General features: G+C 43.0%; 2 protein-coding genes across 2 annotated transcripts in view; both read left to right on the forward strand.

The window, feature by feature from the left end:
- Positions 1-15178, forward strand: part of ddx51 (DEAD (Asp-Glu-Ala-Asp) box polypeptide 51) — a 45267-nt gene extending 30089 nt beyond the window's left edge. The window contains exons 15-16 of the mRNA XM_060844087.1: positions 9053-9187; positions 14223-15178. Of these exons, the coding sequence (XP_060700070.1) occupies positions 9053-9187; positions 14223-14249 (162 nt within the window). The 3' untranslated portion in view covers positions 14250-15178. The remainder of the gene's footprint in view (positions 1-9052; positions 9188-14222) is intronic.
- A 10144-nt stretch (positions 15179-25322) lies between these two features.
- LOC132827258 (protein PML-like) overlaps positions 25323-26676 on the forward strand; it is an 89428-nt gene continuing 88074 nt past the window's right edge. Inside the window, exon 1 of the mRNA XM_060843881.1 lies at positions 25323-25374. The gene's annotated coding sequence lies outside the window, so the exon portion shown is untranslated. The remainder of the gene's footprint in view (positions 25375-26676) is intronic.

Raw genomic sequence — 26676 nt, forward strand, 5'->3', positions numbered from 1 at the left:
AAAGTGAGGGCTTTTCTTCTGGGAGATGGAGTGGGAAGGTGGGGAGAAGGAGCAAAGATAGAAGGATGGGTAATGGGTTGAACAGCTGTGTCAAAGATGTTAAGGGAGGAATTCTCAGTTGAGGAAAATGCAGGACATGTCAGGGTTACCCTGGTGGAAAGTAGCAGCATCGGACCAGATTCAACAGAGATTGAGAAACTGGGAGAATGAAATGGATTCCTCATAGGAAGTTGGGTGTGGAGAAGTTTGATCAAGGTAACTATAGGAATCAGTATGTTTGTGATGAAGATCGGTAGACTGTATCCCCAGAAATTAATACAGAGAAGTCAAGGAAGGGAAGAGTCAGAGATGGACCAGATGAGGGTGAGAGAAAGATGGAATTTGGAAGTAAATCATGTTAATTTTTCCAATTCCAGTAACAACAGAAAGCAGCACTAATGAAATTATCCGTATGACATTGGACCAGAAAGAGGTCATTCGGCCCATCAAGTCTGCTCCGTCATTCAATTAGATCATGGCTGATCTGACCAGCCTCATTTTCTGCCTTGACTCAGTTCATAAGATATTGAAGCAGAATTAGGCCATTCGGCTTATCAAATCTGCTCTGCCATTCAATCATGGCTGATAAACTCCTCATTTTCCTGCCCTCTCTCCATAATCCTTCAACCCATTATCAAGTAAAAATCTGTTTAACTCCTCCTCAAATTTACTCACTGCCCCAGCATCCATTGTACTTTGGGGTAGTGAATTCCACAGATTCACAATCTTTTGGAAGAAGTAGTTTCTCCTCAAGTCTGTTTTAAATTTGCTACACATTATCCTAAGACTATGACCTCTCAGCCTAGAATACCCCACAAGTGGAAGCATCCGCTCCACATCTATTTTATCCACATCTTGAATTCCTCGATTTGATCTCCTCTCATTCCTCTAAATTCCAAAGAGTATGGGCCTAAATTGTTCAATCTCTCTTCATGTGATAAGCCCCTCATCTCTGGGATCAATCTAGTGAACATCCTCTGAACTGTCTCCATTGCTAATACATCTTGCCTCTAATAAAGGGACCAAAATTGTGCACAATATTCCAGGTGCGGTCTTACTAATACCTTGTATAGTTGCAACAATACTTCCTTCCTTCCCTTCATATTCTATTCCCTTAGCTGTAAAAACCAACATTCCATTCAATTTCTTTATTTTCTGCTGTACCTGCATGCTAGTTTTCTGTGACTCATAAATGAATACACCTGGATCCCTTTGCACTGGAGCACCCTGAAGTCTCTCCCCACTAAGACAATAGATCACTTTCCCATTTTTTTGATCAAAATGCATTATCTCTCACTTATCCATGTTAAATTCCATCTGTCATATTTTGGCCTACGGTCCTAACCAATGTATATTCATTTGTAAGGTTCTCATTGCAATTTATTATGCTGTCTATTTTTTGTCATATGGCTATAGAGCTTTCTATCCCTGTATTCAAGTCATTATTGTCGATTGTAAGCTGGGGACCAAGGACCGAACCTTGTGGCACCTAACTAGTTACATCTTGCCATCCAGAAAAAAAACATTTATCTCCACTCTCTGTCTTCTGTCCATCAGCCTTTCTAATAAATTACCCTAATAACCAGGCTCATAATTACCCCTAATCCTATATGATCCAACCTTGTGAGTTAACCTTTTGTGTAGCACCTTATCAAACCCCTTTCAGAAGTCCAGATAAATTACATCTACAGCATTCCCATTATCTACTTTGTTTGTTACTTCTCTCAAGAACTCTTAGCAAATTTAGTCAACTGTGATTTATTCTTCATAAAGCCTTGCTGACTCTGATGGATAGCATTTGACTTTCCAAACGTCCTGATATTGCTTTCTTGATAATTGATTATAACACTTTCCCAACAACAGATGTTAAACCAAATGTTCTATAATTACCCACATTTTGCTTCCTTCCCTTTTTGAATAAGGGCATTATGTTAGCCATTTCCCAATCCACTGGAACCTTTCCTGTGTTCAGAGAATTTTGGAATATTGTAACCAATGGATCTACTATCTCTGCTGCAACTTAATTTAATACTCTAGGAAGTATGCCATCAGGCCCAGGGGACTTGTCTGATTCCAATCTCGGTAGTGCTAAGTACCTTTTCCTTCTCGATATTGATTGTTCTAAATTCTATCCTTTCTACTACCTCTGACTTGCCCGTTCTAACAGGAATGTTACTATTGTCCTCCACCGTGAAAACTGAGGCAAAATATTGATTTAGTACCTCTGCCATTTCAGTGTCCTCCACTAATAACTCTCCACTTTCATCTTCCAAGGGACCAACATTCACCCTAGCGACTGTCTTTCCTTTTCTTTACCTAAAGAAGCTTTTGCTATCCTTTTGGTATTTTGTGTTAGTTTTCTTTTGTAATTTACCTCAGCTCTTTTTATTTCTTTTCGTATCCCTTTGTTTATGTCTGGAAATCTTCCACCCTGCCACTCGTCTGAGCAATATGGTATATTTTAGTTTTTGACTTTATACTGTCCTTGATTTCCTTGTTTAGCCATGGGTGTTTTGCCCCCTTACTGTCTTTCTTTCCCATGAGCATATATTTTAGTTGTGAGGAATTGAGTAGCTCCTTAAACACCTGCCACTGCTCATTTCGTATCTTACCATTTAGTCTTCCTGCCCAATCTATACTTTCCCAAAAATTCAAGAGAGAGGGGGTAGAGCTGAGTATGGTGGACATCACTAAGGAGAAGGTCCTAGAAAAACTGAATGGCCTGAAGATGGATAAATCACCTGGATCAGATGGACTACGCCCCAAAGCTGTAAGGGAGTTAGCTGAAGAGATAGTGGAGGCATTAGTGGTGATCTTTCAGGAATCATTAGAACCAGGGAGGATCCTGTAAGACTGGAAAATCACTAATGTGACACCCCTGTTTAAAAGGGAGTAAGGCAAAAGATGGAAAATTACAGACCGATTAGCCTAACTTCAGTTATGGTAAGATCCTGGAATCCATTGCGAAGGATGAGATTTCTGAATACTTGGAAGTGTGTGGTAAAGTAGGGCAAAGTCAGCATGGCTTCGTCAAGGGGAAGGTTATGCCTGACAAATCTGCTGCAGGTTAGACCAAGGAGAGCTAATGGATATTATCCACCTGGACTTCAAGAAGGCCTTTGACAAGCTGCTGCACAGGAGGCTGAGTAAGATAAAGGGCCCATGGTGTTAGAGGCAAGGTACTAGCATGGATAGAAGCTTGGCTGTCTAGCAGAATGCAGAGAGTGGGGATTAAAGTGTCCTCAGGATGGCAGTCAGTGACAAATGGTGTTCCGCAAGGCTCAGTGTTTGGACCACAACTCTCCACTTTATACATTAACAATCCACATGAAGGAATTGAGGGCATTCTGGATAAGTTTTCAGGTAATACAAAGACGTCTAGAGGGACAGGTAGCATTGAGGAGATAGGGAGGCTGCAAAATGATTTGGACCGGTTGGGAGAGTGGGCAAAGAAGTGGCAGATGGAGTACAATATGGGAAAGTGTGAGGTCATGCACTTTTGTAGGAAAAATACAGGCATGGACTATTTTCTAAATGGGGAGAAAATTCAGAAGTCTGAAGTGTAAAGAAATTTGGGAGTTCTAGTCCACAATTCTGTCAATATCTTGGGGTGTGAAATTTACTAATGCTCTTCAGGAGAGGGGTTGGGAACCTGAATTGTAGCTCCAGTGTACAGTAGGTTGAGAGTAGTAAGATCATAAGTAAGGTTTCAAGGTCACAAGAGTGTAATAGCAGGCAGGAAGGTGGTTTGAATTGTGTTTACTTCAACGCCAGGAGTGTCTGGAATAAGGCGGGTGAACTTGCAGCATGGGTCGGTACCTGTGACTTTGATGTTGTGGCCATTTCGGAGAGATGGATAGAGCAGGGACAGGACTGGTGGTTGCAGGGTTTAGATGTTGCAGTAAAAACAGGAAAGGTAGTAAAAAAGGCGGAGGTGTAGCATTGTTAGTCAAGGACACTATTACTGTAGCAGAAAAGATGTTTCATGAGGATTTGTCTACAGAGGTAATATGGACTGAGGTTAGAAACAGGAAAGGAGAGGTCACCCTGTTGGGAGGTTTCTGTAGACTTCCGAAAAGTTCCAGAGATGTAGAGGAAAGGATTGCAAAGATGATTCTGGATAGCAGTAACTGGGTAGTTATAGGGCTTTAACTTTCCAAATATTGACTGGAAACACTATAGTTCGAGTACTTCAGAGGGTCAGTTTTTGTTCATTGTGTGCAGGAGGCTTTCCTGACACAGTATGTATATAGGCCAACAAGAGGCGAGGCCACATTGGATTTGGTACTGGTAATGAACCAGGCCAGGTGTTAGATTTAGAGGTAGGTGAGTATTTTGGTGATAGTGACCACAATTCGGTTACATTTATTTTCGCGATGGAAAGGGGTAGGTAGTTCCTGCAGGGTAAGAGTTATACTGCGGGGGAAGGCAATTATGGTGCAATTAGGCAAGATTTAGGATGCATAGGATGGGGAAGGGAACTGCAGGGGATAGACACAATTGAATTGTGGAGCTTGTTCAGGGAACAGCTACTGCATGTCCTTGATAAGTATATACCTGTTAGGCAGGGATGAAGTAGTTGAGCGAGTAACCATGGTTTACTAAAGATGTTGAATCTCCTGTCAAGAGGAAGAAGAAAGCTTTTGTAAAGATGAGACATGATGGCTCAATTAGGGTACTTGAGAGTTACAAGTTAGCCAAGAAGGACCTAAAGAGAGAGTTAAGAAGAGCCAGGAGGAGACATGAGAAATCTTTGGCTGGTAGGATCAAGGAAAACCCTAAAGCTTTCTATAGGTAAGCTATATAGAGTAAGGTTAGGGCGAGTCAAGGACAGTAGTAGGAAGTTGTGCATGGAGTCCAAGAAGATAGGAGAGGCACTAAATGATTTTTTTTTGTCAGAATTCACATAGGAAAAATAAAATGTCCAGGAGAATATTGAGATTCAGACTACTAGATTAGATGGGATTGAGTTTCATGAGGAGGTGGTGTTAGCAATTCTGGAAAGTGTGAAAATAGACAAGTCCCCTGGGGCAGATGGGATTTATCCTAGGATTCTCCGGGAAGCTAGGGAGGAGATTGCAGAGCCTTTGGCTTTAATCTTGGTCGTCATTGTCTACAGGAATAATGCCAGAGACTGGACGATAGCAAGTGTTGTTCCCTTGTTCAAGAAGGGGTGTACAGACAACTCTGGTAATTATAGATTAATGAGCTTTGCTTCGGTTTTGAGTAAAGTGTTGGAAAATATTATAAAAGATAGGATTTATAATCATCTAGAAAGGAATAATTTGATTAAGGATAGTCAACACAGTTTTGTGAAGGGTAGGTTATGCCTCACAAACCTTATTGAGTTCTTTGAGAAGGTGACCAAATAGGTAGATGAGTGTAAAGCGATTGATGTGGTGTATATGGATTTTAGTAAAGCGTTTGATAAGGTTTCCCATGGTAGGCCATTGCACAAAATATGGAGGCATGGGATTGAAGGTGATTTAGCGGTTTAGATCAGAAACTGCCTAGATGTAAGAAGACGGAGGGTGGTGGCTGATGAAAAATGTTCATCCTGGAATTCAGTCACGAGTGGTGTACCGCACGGATCTGTTTTGGGGCCACTGCTGTTTATCGTTCCTATAAATGACTTGAGGGCGTAGAAGGATGAATTAGTACATTTGCGGATGACACTAAGGTCACAGTTGTGGACAGTGCCGAAGGATATTGCAAGTTACAGAGGGACATAGATAAGTTGCAGAGCTGGGCTGAGAGATGGCAAATGGAGTTTAATGTGGAAAAGTGTGAGGTAATTCACTTTGGAAGGAGTAATAGGAGTACAGAGTATTGGACTTATGGTAAGATTCTTGCTGGTGTGGATGAGCAGAGAGATCTCGGTGTCCTGAGAATTGCCACGCTGGTTGATAGGATTTTTAATAAGGCGTATGGTGTGTTAGCTACTATTAGTAGAGGGGTTGAGTTTCAGAGCCATGAGGTCATGTTGCAGCTGTACAAAACTCTGGTACAGCTGCACTTGGAGTATTGCGTACAGTTTTGGTTGTTGCGTCATAGAAAGGATGTAGAGGCATTGGAAAGGGTGTAGAGAAGATTTACCAGGATGTTGCCTGGAATGGAGGGAAGGCTTTATGAGGAAAGGCTAAGGACTTGAGGCTGTTTTCATTAGAGAGATGATGATTGAGAGGTGACTTAATAGAGACATACAAGATGATCAGAGGATTAGATAAGGTGGACAATGAGAGCCATTTTCCTCAGATGGTGATAGCTAGCACGAGGAGACATAGCTTTAAATTTAGAGGTGGCAGATATAGGACAGATCACACAGAGGGTGGTACGTGTATGGAATGAGCTTCCAGAGGAAGTGGTGGAGGCTGGTACAATTGCAACATTTAAGAGGCATTTGGATGAGTATATGAATGGAAGGGTTTGGAGGGATATGGGCCAGGTGCTGGCAGGTGGGACTTGATTGGATTAGGATATCTGGTCGGCATGGACGAGTTGGACGGAAGGGTCTGTTTCCATGCTGTACATCTCTATGACTCTGTCAGACGTAGTTTCTTTACTCGGAGGTTAGTAAGGGCGTGCAATTCTCTGTCTTCAACAGTAGTAGACTAGCCAACTTTAAGGGCATTTAAATGGTCATTGGATAAACATATGGATGAAAATGGAGTAGTGTAGGTTAGATGGACTTCAGATTGGTTCCACAGGTCGGCATCAAGGCCAAAGGGCCTGTACTGCGCTGTAATGTTCTATGTTCAAGACTTGCAGGTTGAGTCAATAGTCAGGAAGGTAAATGCAATGATGGCATTATTTTGAGAGGACTTGAATATAAAAGCAGGGATGTACTTCTGAGGCTCTATAAGGCTCTGGTCAGACCACATTTGGAGTATTATGTGCAGTTTTAGGCCCCAAATCTCAGGAAAGATGTACTCACCCCAGGGCATGTTCAGAGGAGGTTCATGAGAATAGTTCCAGGAATTAAATGCTTAACATATGAGGAACATTTGAGGACTCTGGGTTTATACTCAGAGTTTAGAAGGATGAGGGGGAGTCTAATTGAAACTTGCAGAATACTGAATGGCCTGGACAGAGTAGATGCTTTCATTGGTAGGAGATACTAGGACCCGAGGGCACAGCCATAGAGTAAAGGGGAAGACCTTTTAGAACAGAGATAATGAGAATCTTCTTGAGCCAAAGAGTGTTGAATCTAAGGTGTTCATTGCCACAGAAGGCTCTGCCACTGAGTCTATTGAAGACTGAGATAGATAGGTTCTTGAGTATCAAGAGGAGAAAGCGGAAGAATGGGGTTGAGAAACTTCTCAGTCATGATTGGATGGCGGAGCAGACTCATTGGCCTAATTTCTGCTCCTGTCTTATCTACTCGCGCTAAATCTGTCCTCATGCCTAAATAATTTCCTTTGTTTAATTCCAGAACACTACTGTGGGACTCCACTTTCTCACCCCATAATGAATTTTGAATTCTGTCATACTATGGTCGCTGCTCCCAGAGGATCCTTAAGTATGATGTCATCAATTAATCTCTCCTCATTACCCAATACCAAATCTGAATAATACATTCAGTGAACTCTGCCTCCAGGCAATCCTTGCCAATTTGATTCTTCCAATCTATATGCATGTTAAAATCACCCATGATTATTGCTGTATCTTTCTTACAAGCCTCTAATATTTCCTGATTTATACTGTGCCCACTGCAGAACCACAATTTGGCAACCTATGGATTACTCCGACCAAGTACTTCTTCCCTTTGCTATTTCCTGTTTTACCCAGACTGATTCCACATCTTGATTTCTTGTGCTTATGTAATTTCTCATTACAGCACTGATCCCTTCCTTCACCAGCAAGGCCAGACCACATCTTTTTCTTTCCAATCTATCTTGGTGAAATGCTGAGTACCCCTGGATATTCAGTTCCCAGACCTGGTCTCCTTCTAACCATGTCTCAGTAATCATTCTTTTTGCCCTATTTACTCATTAATGTAATGACGGATCAGACAGAGTTGTGGGTACGGCTGGAGTAGAACTGGAATATTTGACCAAGTATAGTAACAGGAAACCCAAATACAACTGAGTCATTGTGAATTAGAGGGAAAACTCTGCTGGTTAGAGTCATGTCTGGCACAAAGGAAGACAGTTATTATTCAAGATCTAACCAGTTACCCCAAGAGGGTGTTGCAGGATTTCCTCCGCAGGTTGATATTTTTATTCATCATGTTCAGAGGTGTTATTACACGCCTCTGGGACTTGAACCCGGGCCTCCTAGCTCTGAGATAGAAACACTATCGACATGCTACAAGAGCCCTTCTTCTTAGTGTAGTCCCTTAGGACCAACCTTTTCCAGTTGCTTCATCAATGACCTCCTTTTTGAGGTCAGGAGTGGAGATGTTTGCTAATGATTGCACACTGTTCTATACTTTATGCAACTCCTCAGATAATGAAGCAGCTGGTACTTATACACAGTGAGACTCAGACAATAATCAGACTCTGCTTAAGTGGCTTCATGCAATAAAAGTTTCAACTAATGACCATCTCCAGCAAGACAGTCTAACCATCTCCTCTTGATAATCAACTGCTTTCCAATCACTGAATATTCCATATTGTTGGGCAATAGAATTGACTGGAAACTGAAGTGGACTAGACACGTAAGTACTGTGGCTGCAGAAGCAGGTCAGAGGCTGGGACTTCTGTGGTGAGTGACTCAACCTTTGATTCACCATTCCTGCAGTGTTGCTGGGTCAAAAAGCTGAAGCTTCCTTCCTAACGGTACTCCCTGCAGGAGTTCAAGACAGCAGCCCATTATCATCTTCTGTGGGACAGTTTGGGGTTTTGCAAGTGACACTCAATTCCAATGAGCAAATTAAAAGACCTGTTTTTGTTCACTGTTTTAAAGGGGTGGGGGGAGAGTGGCTGTGCTGATTTAACCTTGCTGTTCCTACATGCAGACCTTGTGTTTTGTTTGCTTGTCAGGTTTAAACATTGAGACTTTGTAATTACAGGAACAGCAGTTTCTTCAAATGCTGAGAGATGCTGGGAGCAAAGAGATGAAGAAGCATATGGTGAGACAGAAATTCTTGACGCCATTGATCGAGCGCTATGAAAATGCTCTGCAAGTGTTTCAACAGGTTCTTAAGGTAACTCCAATGCACATGGGATTTTATTATGAAGTCTCTCAAAGTAATGGTCAAAATGAAACTTGGTTCATGCATATCTCTTATCTTTCCACTTTCCTGACTGCAGTAATACTTCTATATTCAGGATCAATGCGAATTGATGTAATTGGTTCAAGGAACTGAATGGTCATCTCTTCTATAACTAAAGTAAAATTTATGGAAGATGGGAGGCTAGAAAAGAGGGGAAGAGATTGAGTTGGGGGTTCCAAAACATAGTGAAGAATATGTCAGCCCCTCAAACCTTCCCATTGTTCACTAAGATTATAGTAATGTGATTGTGGCTTTATCTCCACTTTTCTCTCTGCCACCCCATAACCCTTGACTCCCTTATCAAATAAAAATGAGTTCAGCACAGCCTTTGAATATATTCAGTGGCCCAGCCTTCTCTGATTAACGTCCCTTTGAGAGTAGACAGTCCCACAAACCACATGAGGGAGGAGCTGGCCAGAGTCGAATGGAAGGGGAGATGATGGAGCAGCAATGGCAGAAGTTTCTGGGGGTAATTCAGGAGACAAAGCAGAAATTCATCCCAATGAAGAAGAAATACTAAGGGGAGGACTAGACAACTATGGCTAACAAGGGAAGTCAGGGACATTAAAGCAAAAGAAAAAGCATGTGATGTGGTGAAGATAAATGAGAAGCCAGTGGATTTGGAAGCTTTTAAAAAAACAGAAGAGGATAACTAAAAAAAGAAATGGGGGAGAAGATGAAATGAGGGCAAGCTAACTAATAATATAAAAGAAGATTGCAAGAGTTTTTTTTAATAAAATATCTTTTATCCTTTATTGTCATGTTATTCTAGTACAGAAGTAGAGTGAGAATTTTTTATAATGGCTGCCTTTAATGGTGCCATCTTAGGTACAAATACCTAGGTATAAGTCTTAGATACAGAAGAGAAATAAAAGGGAAAGTTAGTAGCATTACTAACATCGTTGAAGAATTGACATTTCAAACAGCAGCAACTCAGCATGTGGTCTGGCTGCCCGCACCAGGCCCCAGTCCAACAGCTGTCTCGCTCTGTTCCATGCCTGTAGTCCATTCCACACTGGCACTTAGCTGCACCAAGGTAAACTGTGCTGCGTTAGGACTCACTTCCCATCGTGCTGCTCCTGGACCCGCTTGCTGCTCTGGGACTAAAAGGGAGAAAAAAAACCCGTAAAGAACAGGCGGAGCAGAGGAGCTCCACATGGAGCATCCTGCTCTGCTACCATTTTGCTAGAAGTAGATATATAAAAGGAGGCAAGAGTGGGCATTAGGCCGCTGGAAAATGAGGCTGGAGAAGTCATAATAGGAATTGAAATAGCAGAGGAACTGACTAGGTACTTTGCATCATTCTTCACAGTGGATAATACCCAGAAGTTCAGGAGAGTCAATGGCAAAGGTTAATGTAGTGACCATCACTGAGGAGAAGGTGGTGGGAAAATGGAAGGGTCTATAAGATGGATAGATCACCAAGACTGGATGAACTACACCCTAGGGTTCTGAAGGAGATAACCGAGAAGATTGGGGGCATTGGTAGTGGTCTTTAAGGAATCACTGGAGTCAGGAAGGGTCCCAGAGGACTGGAAAATGGATAATGTAACACCCCTGTTTAAGCAGGGAAGGAGGTGGGAGACTGGAAACTGTAGGCTGGTTAGCCTGACCTCGGTCACTGGTAAGACATTAGATTTCATTGTTAGGGATGAGATTCTTGAATCTTCTGGAAGTGCATGGAAAAATCGGGCTGAGTCAGTGCAGTTTCATCAGGAGGAGGCCATGCCTTATAAATCAATTAGAATTCTTTAAGGAGGTAATGAGCAAGTTAAACAAAGGAGAGCCAGTAGATTTCCAGAAGGCCTTTGACAAGATGCTGCACAGGAGGCTGCTAAATACAATAAGACCCATGATGGTAGAGACAAGGTGCTGGTATGGATAGAGGACGGGCTGACTGGCAGAAGGCAGAGAGTGGGGATAAAGGATTTCAGGATGGCAGCGGTGACCAATGGAGTTCCACAGGGGTCAGGTGAATAAAGTTTGGCAGGTGTAGGCAAATGATCCTGGTGATGACTTTGATGGCAGTGAAGCTGAGAGTTAGCTGTGAGGTTTCCTGTATGCTGAAGGGTAGAGTATTGCCGCAGGGTTTTACATTTCCAAATCGGCTGCACTGCCCCAACCCACTCGTGCTGAGAAAAGTATACTGTGAGATGACATAAGGAAAGCAAATTATTTCTAAACTCTGAAAATTATATAGAGTGGATTGGTGTGAAGGTCAACAATCTGACTGCCATTTTTAAATTATCAATTCTCCAAATGTTTTCACAGGCAATGGACATTGAACACAAAGTTTTTGATTTTTTTTCTTTACTTTTGTTATAACTAGGTGGTACAAGAGAGTTATAAAAGGCTTGTCACCCAGATTTTTTAAGTCACTTGTGGGCAGTGGGCACCGCTGGCTGGCCAGCATTTATTACCTGCCCCCAAAGCCTTTGAGAAGGTGGGGGTGAGCTTTCTTCTTCAACTGTTTCAGTCCGCATGCTGTGGAATGACCCGCAATGCCCTGAGGGAGGGAATTTTAGGATTTTGACCCAATGACAGTGAAGGAACTGAGATGTATTTCCAAGTCAGGATGGTGAGTGTCTTCTGCCTTGGGACCCTTCAACCACATGGCATTAATGTGGATTTCACTAGTTTCTTCATTCCCACCCCCTCCACACCCCCACCACCCACCCTACCCCACCCCCCCCTCCACCCCCCCACTCCCCACCACCCAACCCCACCCACCCCCCACCAACCTTATCCCAGATCCATCCTCCCAACTCGGCACTACCCTCATGACCTGTTCAACTTCCATCCCACCTATCCGCTCCACCCTCCTCTCTGACCTATCACCGTTACTCTCATCTACACCGGCCCCTTACCACCAGCCCCCTCCAATTTATCTCCCCTCCCCCTCAGCTCACTAGCCTCAATCCTAATGAAGGGTTTTTGCCCAAAATGTCGATTCTCCTGCTCCTGGGATGCTGTCTGACCTGCTGTGCTTTTCCACACTCTCGGGCTCTGTTTTTAAAGAGCTGCGTTTCATGCACTGTTAAAAATACTTAACAGTCATAGAGTTATACAGCATGGAAACAGAGCTTTTGGTCCAACTAGACCACACTGACCATGTTTCTGAACTAAATTAGTCCCACTTGCCTGCATTTGGCCCATATCCCTCCAAATCTTTCTAATTTATGTACTTATCCCATTCTCTTCTAAATGATGTTGATGTACCATTTTCTCTGGCAGTTCATTCCACACACCAGTCTGTAAAAACAAAAGTTGCTTTTCATGTCCTTTTTATGTCTTTCTCCTCTCACCTTATAAATATACCCCCTAGTTTTGAACTCACCCACCATAAGGAAAAGGCCTTGCTATTCACCCTATGATTTTATAAACCTCTATAACGTCACCTCTCAATCTCCTACACTCCAGTGAAGAAAACCTGAGGATGTCACCTAGACAGAGGACGAAACGTCTGCAACACAAATTCCCAGCTCGGCGAACAGAACCACAACAACGAGCACCTGAGCGACAAATCTTCTCACAAATTTTGAACAATTAAATACTTTCCCATACTGTCTACTCCTAATCCTCTCCAAGAGTGTAGTAAAGGTCAGAGACTTGTGATCACTATCACTGAAATACTCTTCCGCCGAGAGATCGAACACCTGGCAAGGATCATTGCCAAGCACTAAATCCAATAGGCCTCCCCTCTAGTTGGCCCATCTACATAATTAGCAAGTCGCCCTGCCAGAATATTGGTCCCTTTTTAAACATGTCTTTTCTGCCCCAAAAGAGATCCGAATGATCCAAAAATCTGAATCTTTGCACATTGCACCATCTCTTCAGCCTTGCTTTTTCTGCCCTATCATTTTATTCCTACTCTCATTAAACTCTGACACCGTAAGTAAGTCAGAGATTACTACCTTTGAGATTCTGCTTTTTAATGTTCTACTTGTCCTTTTTTCTTTAGAATCATCGTCAAACAGACCCTTCAGTCCAACCAGTCCATGCAAACCAAAATCCCAAACTAATCTCGTCCCACCTGGAGGTCCATCCTACTTCATCCACTTTTGTCACCTTGTCTACAAATTCCTCTTTCTTATTAATCTTACAGTTATAGCTGATCAGTTCTTCTAGCAGGACTGGGTATCCATTTTTAAGGAGAAACATAGGAACTACCTTATGGGAAGGAAATGTGCCATCCTTGCCTGATTTGGCCAACATGTGACTCCAAACCCACAGCAATGTGGGTGACTCAACTTCCCTCTGGGAAATCCTCTTATATTCACTCTGCCAAACCTTAACTCTTTCCCTAGGTCATTCCTATCAATGTGTGTAACAACTTCTGCCTTCTCACTCTCCCCTTTGACAATATGTTTCAACCTTTTTGAGATGACCTTAACCCTAGACTAGGAAGGCAACATCCTTTCCTACATTCACAGGCAGGGCTGTAGAGTCTCCTGTCTGTGCCCAATGTCAGGACAGTCCCCTAATCAATTATTCTTTTAAATCTTGACAAACCCTCCTTAATGTAAGATTCATTCCTAGTGCCCAAGATCTGCCTGCCACTTGTATTTTATGCTGAGAAACTATCCCCTTCAACAATAACCACAGGAAATCCACAAGATAAGCTTGCAACTCAGGAGAAGCTGCAAGATCCAAGCTACTCTTGTTCCACCATTTTTTTTCCAGACCTTTGCTTTTAAAGTAAAACTTCACAGAACTAAAATCTAATTTTCCTCCCTTTTGATTCCCAGTTCCCAAATAATATCAATATGTTGCAAACCTTTATCACATGAAGTTAACTGTTCACTTGCTTCTGTCGTCAAATACTGACAGGTCAACTGTGGATTATGAACTCCCTGGTAACCGTGCAAGGCATCAGTAGGAATTGGAATGATGTTAGTCCAGAAGCTTGTGATTCAGTCTTTCGATGACACTGTCAATGTTTACATTTCCAATATGTTCTCCACAGGATGAAAAAAGGAGGCAACGTCTGTGAAAGAAAGAAATGAGAAGATTGGAAATTATGCGGACAAAAATAATGCACTGACCACTTAGGTTTATGAAGGAACCTCAACTGGAAAACTTTGATATTGTTTTTAAACAAATCTATTTATATACAAATATATATTTCAGGCAGTCAATGATCATAATAGACAGTTTGTATTCTGGGATCAATGGACAGTGTGTGATGGTGTCACATTCATAACTGTACTGCAATAATTTATGGATGTTACTGTAGATTGTAATGTTAATCTGGTGTAGATTTCCAAGTGGATTTTACAGCTGGTCTGTGAAACTGTCCAGAATCTTGACATGATATTGGTTATTGGCTAGCACTGAGCCAGTGACCTAAAAGCCACAGCGCCACATCTTTGAACGACATTACTTGAAATTCCTTCGCAGCCAGCATCAAGAAACTGGGACACAGATTCTACACAAAGATTTGTTTCCTTATATAGGATGACTGTGATGCAGCAGTCTTTGTAGCTGGATCTACCATGGACTGTTCACATTTTGTTTGACGCTTACTAGAATGTTTTCCACTGCTGAACATCAATAAGAGATGTCAATAAAAAATTGTGCAGAAAGAAGGGAAGGGACTAGAAGAAAAACAATGACCTTCCTTAAAGGCATATTAACTTAAAAGTGACTGATCAAACTGCTGCCATTACTGACAAGGAAAGCAAGGTTGATAACTGCACCAAAGGAGCTGCTCAAAATCTATTTCAAAAGGAACTAAGTGCCTTACGGAACCCCACTTGGACAAATGTATACAATCCCACTGGGAATCCTCATCATACAAACCCATTCCTGTTCTTGGTTAACATGCACTGAAAGAACAAGTGTATTGTGGTAGTGGTCAAAAACAGGAATCTAAACCAGACTTCTAATCAATAGTATTATTTCAATCCATGTACAATCAACCCAGATATTTTAGGAATAAAATATTTTCAAAGAAAGACCTTTAAGGCATTGAGAAGATAGTTGTCTATTAATTAATACAAAAATAATCTCCTCCAATACTTAACTTTTATTTTAATTCTGTTCTACCTGTCTGGCACTGAATTTTAGATCAACCAGCAGGCATTGCTCCTCCCTACCCATATACTTGCATTTGTGTAGTGTCTTAATATAGAAGGATATCCTGAATCAGACTCTGTCTTCAATATCTTCCCAATTTTTAACTGTGCAGTCAGGCCAAGATTGATTACATACAGCTTGTTGAGGTCAGACCTAAACTTCTTACGTAGAATCCTAGAAATTTTATGGAACAGAAAGAGGTCACTCTGCCCATTGTCTATTCCTTTGAAAAAAAACGGAGCCATTCTATCTAAACCCACTTTGCAGCGTTTGTGTAGTAGTACTGCAGGCACTTCAGATGCAAATCAGACAGTTTATTCCCTGCTGTTATTAGTCTGCTGAAAGGACCTCTCTAACTTCAGATAATGTTGATTTTGCTTTGTGCACTTTAGACTTAGTGTGGAAACAGGCCCTTCGGCCCAACAAGTCCACACCGACCCGCCGAAGTGCAACCCACCCATACCCCTACATTAACCCCTTACCTAACACTACGGGCAATTTAGCATGGCCAATTCACCTGACCCGCACATCTTTGGACTGTGGGAGGAAACCGGAGCACCCGGAGGAAACCCACGCAGACACGGGGAGAACGTGCAAACTCCACACAGTCTGTCGCCTGAGTCGGGAATTGAACCCAGGTCTCAGGTGCTGTGAGGCAGCAGTGCTAACCACTGTGCCACCGTGCCGCCCACAAATTCTTGTGTAGCTGTAACCTTGGATGCTTTGGTCTGTGTTAGCACTCTAGGATCAGTATGTCCTTGTTTGCTATGATGTGCCTATACTGCTTACAAACAAAACTTTTCACTGTACTCTGGTACATGTGAATAATATAAATCAAGAGTTGAGACTTTCTGCCTCTCTTCCTCTTTCAAGCAGTGAGTTCCAAGACCAAGCAGACGCTATGATGATGGGTGAATGGACACAGTGCAACAATTGCCAGACTGATGTCCCCCCTCAGTCAGGGAACACTTCAGCAGTCAAGGACGTTCAGCCTTGGATTTTCAGGTGACCGTCCTCCAAGGCGGACTTCGGGGTATGCAACAACGCAGAGTTGTAGCCAAGTCCGGTACCCATGAGGATGGCCTCAACTGGGATCTTGGGTTCATGTTACACTACAGATGACTCCATTGCACTGTACATTCTCGCACACATACACAAACTCACTCAGACTGACCCCCTCTCATACACATATACCCACACTCACCCTCTCACAGACTCTGTCACACTTGCACGCACACACTCAAGACATACACACAGATTCACTCATGCACATACACACACGCACTTACTCATTCCCTCAAATACACACACACACACATATAAGACTATGGGGTGAATTTACATTTGGAGATACGTTCCATTTTGTACAAAAAGCACACAATCTGTAGGCAGTTGGTCCATGTGACATTTTATAGATTCCTACTTTGCAAATAGACCCAATCTGACTCAAGTTTGGGATACAGACTCTAACTTCACACCTTTAATGCATTGGCTGAGCTGAGATAACATTTTTTAAAATATAAAACCTTAAGTTATCTCAGGAATGTGACTTGAAAGTAGTTCTGGGATTTACATATTAATGAATCAAAACCTACATCTCCATTCTAAGAGATTAAGACTGAAAGCAATCTGAGTTTATTCAATACATCACATCAGTTGTATGATACTTTGATCTTTTACTATAAATTCTGTGACCTATGATGCTGCTCCACTAGCTACCTGACAAAACAGCAGTGCTCGAAAGCTAGCGCTTCCAAATAAATCTGTTGGAGTATGACCTGGTGTCATGTGATTTTTTAACTGTGACCACCCCAGTCCAACATCCGCATTGCTACATCTTTGTTTTACTACATTTGATCCCTTGTCCCTATCATTTAGTTCTAATTTCCTCAACTTCTCAAGTTAGGTAGTTTGCAAGCTCACCAATCACACCACAGTTCAGTTGTAGACATTCCCAATAATACAGCCTTCGCTTTCTCCAGTATCGGTATCAGTGTCCCATGAACCACCCACTTCTCTCTCAGTTGTCTTTTAGACACACATGCATCTCTCTAGTTTCGTGTATCCTCTTTCCAATTTGCAAGCAACTCAAGAAATAACCTGGAAATTATAACATTTGAGGTTCTACCTTTTAATTCAGCATCAACCTCCTTATACTCTGTAGAACCTGTCATTGGTGTTGACATAGTCTAGAATGACTGAATCCTCCAACCCCCACACTGAAAGTTCCCGTGCAGGCACTGAGCAGGCTATAAGCAGTTAGACTGACTCTTTACTGTAGACAATGGTGTCAATTCCCCTCACGAATGTGGGAGGTTAGAAATGTAGTTTCTGCAGGCGGTGGTGGTTAGAGATGTTTTTTGCAGATGGGCGGTGGGATGTTGTGGGGGAAGCAGGGAACGTTACACAAACGGTCGCAGGATTCTTGCAGCATACTTAAGGCTAAGATTTTAATGAATATAGAAGTTTTTTTTAAGAAATGGTTTTAAGCTAAGTGATCTGGACTGGCCCCTGGAAACAAGACGGGCAGATGTGGCGGGCTTGATTGGGTAACTCTTGTGTACAAGACCTGGGTAAGGAAAGGTCTTAAAAGATATATCTGGGCGACCGGGGTAGGCAGTGGTAGTTGCTGCAAGTCTTGCCACAGGATGGGGCGAACTGAAACGACCAGGTAACTGTGCACAGACCAAGGTAAGAAAAAAGACCTTTAAGTATTGCCTTGGTGGTCGGGGACGTACGAATGGTACGGGGAATTGGCGAGATATAAAATAAAGCCTATAATTGGTCAGATTAATCAGACCCTGGTCAGGACCCTGAAGGGGGTGTGGAAGAAGGTGACACCTGACCTCGTTAAGATTAATTAAATTAGCAACAATGGGAGGCACGGGGAGTTGCCTGTGTAACGATCGATCTGCAAATAACGTTAAAGGGGGATATATTCAGCCCGACAGTCCTTTGGGGAGAATGTTGGGAAATTGGGAACACAACTTCTGGACGTGCGGGAAAGATTAAGGCTAAAATGATAAACTATTGTTGTTTTGTCTGGACTCGAGAAAGCATTAAGGAGCCTGGTATTTTTTGGCCCAAATATGGGTCCGATGAGGATTGGCTGTGCCAAGATTTAAATATATACGTCAATTGGAAAGAAACATACAGTCAAGAAGAATCAGAATATGCGGCTTGCTGGATAGGGAGGGCAGGAGTAAAATTGTATTCCATGAAGATGGAAGAATCAGGGAAAGAGCAAGTAAAGAATGAACAAGGGAAACCACAATGGGATCCCTTAACCTGTTAACCGCCCCCATACCCTCCTCCAGAGACACGTCTATCCCGTCTCTACAGCTGGCCTACGGCCTCAGAACCAGAAGCAACTCCAGTAACTGAAAGAGAAATGGACTCTGAGCTAAAAGATGCAGAACCTAGGGGGCCCAGAGTCAATCGAGCCACCACACGTAAAGGAGGGGCAGAGATAATGGAAAATATAAAATTATGTCCCTTAAGAGAGGTCCCAATTGGGGATGGTGAAATCGGATATGTAAACGCTCCCTTACCTAGCAGTGAGGTTAGGGCCTTTAAGAAGGAATTGAAAAGTCTGATAGAGGATCCGGCGGGACTGGCCAAACAGTTAGATCATTTCCTAGGACCCAATTTATATACCTGGGGAGAACTGGTGGCAATTCTGGGAACCCTATTTTCAGGGAAGAACGAGGTATGATCAGGAGAGCAGCCTTACAGGAATGGGGAAAGAGGCATCCAGCCGGACTAAATGTAATCCCGGCAGATCAGAAATTCCCGAATGCCAATCCTCACTGGGATAATAATAGAACACGCGATAGAGAATCAATGCGGGATCTAAGGGAAATGGTAATATTGGGAATTAAAGAGGCGGCACCTAGATCACAAAACCTTGTTAAGGCCTTTGAAATACAACAAGAGAAGGATGAAACCCCTTCTGCATTTCTTCAAAGGCTCAAGGAGGCCACAAGGAAATATTCGGGAATGGATCCCGATGATCCGGTAGTTCAGGGACTCTTAAAGGTCCAGTTTGTGACTAAATCATGGCCGAACATACAAAAGAAATTACAGAAATTAGATGGATGGAGTGAAAGACAGATGGAAGAGCTGTTACATGAGGCACAGAAAGTGTATGTGAAAAGACGAGTAGCAGAAACAGAAAGCCAAAATGATGGTGGCGGCAGTAGAAGAAATAACAAAAAGGAGACTGGGATCTGGGGATAGCAGGAAGGATATGGGATAGCAGGAAGGATAGGGGAGGACACGAAAGACATAGGTCGGACACCTGGGGAAGGAGGCAGCAGGCAGGATGTTACCATTGCAGAAAAGTGGGGCATTTAAACGGGAATGCCCGGGATTAGCGCGAGAAAGGGAAACCGTTTCCCTAATGACCTTCGATGAGGACTAGGGGAGTCAGTACCTTCCTCCTGAGACCCACTGGGAACCCTTGATAAATCTAAAGGTGGGACCTGAAGGGGAGGAGGCAGTATTTTTGGTGGATACGGGAACAGCATGGTCATCCCTAAGTTTTAGACCTACCGGCGTTAAATTGACAAACAAGAGCCTCAGGGTTTCCGGAGTAAAAGGCGAAGAATTCTTGGTGCCTATTTTTGAGCCAACCCTAATTAGAGGAAAAAGAATTCCAGGAAATAGGGGCCACTAAGACAACCGAAGGAAGATGGATCCTCCCGGATGGAAGGGAATTATTAAGTAAACCATTCACGAGAAACATCCTAGCCACCTTGCACCAAGGCAGTCATTGGGGCTCCAGGTTATGTGTGACATAGTGTTAAGGAAGTACAGATGTAAAGGGATATACACGTTAGCCAAGCAGGTATGTGCAGGATGCCCAACTTGCCAAAAGATTAATAAGAAAGTAACGAGAGGGGGACCAAGAGGTGGAAGAAACCCTGGGGTAAAACCTTTTCAAAGCATACAGGTAGGCAACACAGAATTACCCCCAGTAGGGAAACAAAAGTACTTATTAGTCCTAATGGATCACCTAACTAGGTGGGTGCAGGCATTTCCAATGTCCTCAGCCACCTCAAAGGGAGTAGTGAAAACTCTTAGAACATATAATTTCTGGATATGGAGTGGTGGAAAGTATAGATTCAGACCAAGGTAGCCATTTTACCTCTAAGATCCTACAAGAAGTAATGGCGGGATTAGAAATCTCTTGGGAATTTCACACTCCTTGGCACCTACCTTCCTCTGGACGGGTGGAACGAATGAATCAAACCTTAAAGAAGCAATTGTCTAAGCTAGTCCTAGAGACTCAATTACCATAGACAAAATGTTTACCTATCGCGTTGCTATGCATTAGGACTGTGCCGAGGCGTGATATAGGCCTCTCTCCTTGTGAGATGATGTTTGGATTACCTTTCTTGGGTGGTAGAAGGGAATTACCAACTGTAGAGTTCAATGATAAGTTTTTAAAGAACTATATTGTGGCGCTCAGCTCTTCTTTGTCTGTCCTTAGGAAGAAAGGTCTGTTGACCCAGACACCTCCACTTGAGTTCGCAGTACATCAGATACATCAGTACAGCAGAAAACTCCCCCACCTGCATTTCTGATTCTTCAGTGTTCATGTTTAAGCCTCCAGTCATAAACTCTGACCTGAAGTTGCTCAAACTTTGAACATTGCCCTGGTTTGCTATTGCATTCAGGTGCACCCACATGCTGTAATCTTGACACCTTATCTATGCTGCTGTTCTTAATAAGTTTCAGTTAATTATTTAATTATATGATTCACTTATTATGTTGTTACTGACGAGGGGAGAGGCCATTCTAGACTTGGTGTTCAGAAACGAGCTGGGGCAGGTATCAGATCTTGTGGTGGGAGAGCATTTTGGTGATAGTGATTACAACTGCCTCATGTTCTACATAGCTATGGAGAGGATTAGGCAAAATGGGAGGATATTTAATTGGGGAAGAGGAAACTATGATGCAATTGGACATGAGTTAGGAAGCATGGATTGGGAGTAATTGTTCCATGGTAAAGGCACTATAGACATGTGGAGACTGTTTAAGGAACAGTTGTTGCAAGGGATGAATAAATATGTCCCTCTGAGACAGGCAAGAAGGGGTAAGATAAAGGAACCTTGGATGATGAGAGTGGTGGAGCTTCTTGTTAAAAGGAAAAAGGTAGCTTACATAAGGTGGAGGAAGCTAGGGTCAAGCTCAGCTCTAGAGGATTACAGGCAGGTGAGGAAGGAGCTCAAAAATGGTCTGAGGAGAGCCAGGAGGGGGCATGAGAAAGACTTGGCAGAACGTATTAGGGAAAACACAAAGGCATTTTACACTTAGGTGAGGAATAAGAGAATGGTCAAAGAAAGAGTAGGGCCGATCAGGGATAGCATAGGGAACTTGTGTGTGGAGTCTGAGGAGGTAGGGGAAGCCCTAAATGAGTTTTTTTTTTGCTTCTGTCTTTATGAAAGAAACGAATTTTGTAGTGAATGAAACCTTTGAAGAGCAGGTGTGCATGCTGGAATGGATAGAGATAGAGGAAGCTGATGTGCTGAAAATTTTGTCAAACATTAAGTTTGACAAGTCGCCAGACCTGGACCAGATTTGTCCTCGGCTGCTTTGGGAAACGTGAAATGCAATTGCTTCGCCACTCGCAAAGATCTTTGCATCCTCGGTCTCCACTGGAGTCATACCTGAGGACTGGAGAGAGGCAAATGTAATTCCTCTCTTCAAGAAAGGAAATAGGGAAATCCCTGGCAATTACAGACCAATAAGTCTCACGTCTGTCGCCTGCAAGGTGTTAGAAAGGATTCTGAGGGATAGGATTTATGACCATCTGGAAGAGCATGGCTTGATTAAATGTAGTCAACACGGCTTTGTGAGGGGCAGGTCATGCCTCACAAACCTTATTGAGTTCTTTGAGGATGTGACTAGAAAAGTTGATGAGGGTCAAGCTGGGGATGTGGTGTATATGGACTTCAGCAAGGCATTTGATAAGCTTCCCCATGGTAGGCTCATTCAGAAGGTCAGGAGGAATGGGATACAGGGGAACTTAGCTGTCTGGATACGGAATTGGCTGGCCAACCGAAAACAGTGAGTGGTAGTAGAAGGAAAATATTCTGCCTGGAAGTCTGTGGTGAGTGGTGTTCCACAGGGCTCTGTCCTTGGGCCTCTACTGTTTGTAATTTTTATTAATGACTTAGATGAGGGGATTGAAGAATGGGTCAGCAAGTTTGCAGACACAAAGGTTGGAGGTGTCGTTATCAGTATAGAGGGCTGTTGTAGGCTGCAGCAGGACATTGACAGGATGCAGAGATGGGCTGAGAGGTGGCAGATGTTGTTCAAACTGGATAAATGCGAGGTGATGCAATTTGGAAGGTCGAATTTGAAAGCTGAGTACAGGATTAAGGATAGGATTCTTGACAGCGTGGAGTAACAGAGGGATCTTGGTGTGCAGGTACATAGATCCCTTAAAATGACCACCCAAGTGAACAGGGTTGTTAATAAAGCACATGGTGTTTTGGCTTTCATTAACAGGGGGATTGAGTTTAAGAGTTGTGAGATCTTGTTGTGGCTCTGTAAAACTTTGGTTAGACCGCACTTGGAATACTGTGTCCAGTTCTGGTCGCCCTATTATAGGAAAGATATGGATGCTTTGGAGAGGGTTCAGAGGAGGTTTACCAGGATGCTGCCTGGATTTGGAGGGCTTATCTTATGAAGAGAGGTTGACTGAGCTCGGACTTTAGTCATTGGAGAAAAGGAGGAGGAGAGGGGACCTAATTGAGTTATACAAGATAATGAGATTAAAAATCACACAACACCAGGTTATAGTCCAACAGGTTTAATTGGAAGCGCACTAGCTTTCGGAGCAACACTCCTTCATTAGGTGATAGTGGAGGGCTCGATCGTAACACAGAATTTATAGCAAAAATTTGCAGTGTGATGTAACTGAAATTATACATTGAAATATTGATTGTCTGTTCAGCCTTTCATCTGTTAGAATGCAGTGATAGTTTAATTTCTTTCATGTGTAAATCACAAAACCCTTTTTTAAAGTTGCATTCTCGGGTTAGCTGTTAACAATGGTGACAGCTAGACAATATGTTGATGGTGTTAGCCCCCTGTGTTCTGTCTATGACCTGATGTTTAGATTGATTCTAATCTTAAAAAGTGAGATAACAGAGTTTTACATAAATTCATGCAGTTTTTGAGCTCAGAGTTCTACATGAATGTATGCAGATTTTGACCAAAGTGCAATGTAACTCTGCGAGTACAAATTCATCCCACACAAAATATGTGGGTATTTGTCTGTGTGTGTGTACGTCTGTCTGGGGTGGGGGTTATGAATGTGAGAAAGTGTGTGTAGTGGGCGTAATAGTGTGGGATCACCTCCCACCATGTACATGGCAGGTACTCATGTGACTCAGACAATGTTGGCTATCTTATACGTTGCAGGCAAGGATGCCCGGAGGCATGGTACATTGGGGAAACCGAGCAAAGGCTATGACAACGGATGAATGGGCACCAGACAACCATCAACAGACAGGAGGGTTCCCTCCCAGTTGGGGAACATTTCAGTGTCCAGGACTTTCAGCCTCGGACCTTTTGGGTGAACGTCCTCCAAGGTGGACTTCGGGGCAGGCAGCAGAGGAAAGTGGCCGAGCAGAGGCTGATAACTAAGTTCGGTACCCATAGGGAGAGCCTCAACCGGGACCTTGGGTTCATGTCACATTACAGGTGATCACCATTGCACTACACACACACACTCTCATACACACGGACACAGGTACACACAGATGTGCACACAGACACCCACACTCTCGTGCACCCCCTCACAGACTTAAGACACTCTGCACCCACTACACACATTTTCTCACACACTCAACCCCCACCCCAGACAGACAGACAAAGACCCACATGCTCACATATTTTCTGGGGTGAATTTGTACTCGCAGAGTTACATTGCACTTTGCTCAAAAACGGCATACATTCATGTAGAACTCGGAGCTCAAAAACTACATGAATTTATGTAAAATTCTGTTATCTCACTTTTTAAGATTAGAATCAATCTAAACATCAGGTCATAGACAGAGAACACAGGAGGCTAACACCTATTGTCTAGCTATCACCATTGTTAACAGCTAACCCGAGAATGCAACTTTTTAAAAAAAAAGGGTTATGTGATTTACACATGAAAGAAGTGAAACTATCACTGTATTCTAATAGATGAAAGGCTGAACAGACAATGTATAATTTCAGTTACATCACACTGCAAATTTTTGCTATAAACTCTGTTATGATCGAGCCTTCCCCAATGACCTGATGAAGGAGCATCGCTCCGAAAGCTAGTGTGCTTCCAATTAAACCTGTTGGACTATAACCTGGTGTTGTGTGATTTTTTAAGATAATGAGAGGCATAGATAGATTCGATAGCCAGAGATTATTTCCCGGGCAGAAATACACGAGTGGTCATAGTTTTAAGCTGGTTGGAGGAAAGTATAGAGGGGATGTCAGAGGCGGTTTCTTTACACAGTTGTGAGAGCATGGAATGCGTTGCCAGCAGCAGTTGTGGAAGCAAGGTCATTGGGGACACTTAAGAGACTGCTGGACATGCATATGGTCACAGAAATTTGAGGGTGCATACATGAAGATCAGTGGTCGGCACAACATTGTGGGCTGAAGGGCCTGTGCTGTACTGTACTGTTCTATGTTCTAATTGTATATGCTACTACCTTTACCAACAATTTGTATATTACGTCCTAACTTAAGAATGGAAAAGACTGTGACTACTTATCAGAGTTACCAAACAGCTTCCTCCCTTTCCCTGTAGTAGAGGAGGCAGGTTTTGGGGTAACAGAGTGAAAATACCACATCGGTATTCCTGCAAAATGGAAAGTGAAGTCATATACTGTAGGGAAGATGTAATCTAATGGGTCTGAGACTTGGGAATGGATGCTTGGAGCAGAAAGGGTTAAATCTAACGGTGTGACATGCTAATGAGGCACAGGATGCAGGAAGTGAGGGAACGTCACATGGTCTTGCTGTCTTGAAGAATCATGGTAAGATGTAATTAGATATTCTTCTCAATTCAACTGAGCTCGGATTTCTTCCAGTAATCCTTGGGGGGAGACTGAGTGCGGGCTTGGTAATTGTCCAGGCTGGGGCATTAGCAATGTGGACCAACAGCCCCATCTGGCTCCTGGTACTTTCACTTTCTATAAAGGAGTATGGAACTGGGGGGGGAGACTTGTATGAGACCGAGCTCCGGCTTCATTCCGAGCTATCAGCGGGGAGTCGGATGGCCCGAAGTCCCCGTCAACACCCCGCTGCACTGAGCAGGCTGACTCTCCGAGGGTCGGCATTTAGATTCTAAACAACAAGCGCCTTGTTCCTGAACTCCAGCGGTAATGTGCTGTTTGAAACCCAATCTCACCTCAACATTGTTTCTTTCACCAGTGATCTAAATCTTCACCCCCTTGTTAGAAGAGGCCTCTAGTTACTGGACCCAGCTTCTCCAACTCTGTTGCCCCTAGTTAGGAGTCCACTGTGAATTTAACTTCCTCTCTGTAGCCCCAACCTGTAAGGCCATGACCGCGATGTTGGAGGCTGGGGTGAAAATGGTCAGCCAGTTTTGTTCTGGGATGGTGCAGAGAGGGTGAACCGAATGGTCTGTTTTTGTGCTGTAAATGTTTAGTTCCTATCCACTTCGTAAGAGTTGAGTAACTTGAATGCCCCTACCCAGTTCTAAGAAGAATAGTTCTCGTGTTTCTACATAACTGAGTGCTCTCCTTCCTGCTCCAGTCTGGAGCTCACTAGGTGGGCCTGGACAGAGCAGATGGGGAAGAAATGTTTCCATTAGTAGAAGGTACAAGAACCAGTGGGAATGTGGGTTAAGGCAGATGGCAAACGAATCAAAGGCAAAGTGAGAGAAAATGTTTTTATGTGGTGAGGTGTTTGGCTGTGGAATACACAGTTGGAGAGTGCAGATTCAACTATGGCTTTCAAAAGGGAATTAGATTATTAGCTGAAAGAGAAAAAGAATTTAAGAGGTAAGGAGAAAAGGTAGCGGACTGACACTGGGTGCAATGCTGTTGGAGAGTAGTAGGTGTAAAGAACGTGGGCTCAATAGCCTCTTTCTATGGTGTACACAGGTCAATGATTCTGTAATCCAGCTGAGTCCTAACCAGTGTCCCATAGATGTAGCGTGACACCCTTACTTTTGCATGCTCTTGCTCTAGTCATAAAAAGCGATGTTCAAATATGCTCTGTTAGTAACCTTCTCAACTTGTACTGCTACCTTTCAAATACCTGCACACATGAATCTTCAGATTTCTTTGCATCCTTTCAAAGATGGGTCCCAT

Source organism: Hemiscyllium ocellatum, chromosome 24 (genome assembly GCF_020745735.1).
Source record: "Hemiscyllium ocellatum isolate sHemOce1 chromosome 24, sHemOce1.pat.X.cur, whole genome shotgun sequence".
In the NCBI taxonomy this organism is placed as follows: domain Eukaryota; kingdom Metazoa; phylum Chordata; class Chondrichthyes; order Orectolobiformes; family Hemiscylliidae; genus Hemiscyllium; species Hemiscyllium ocellatum.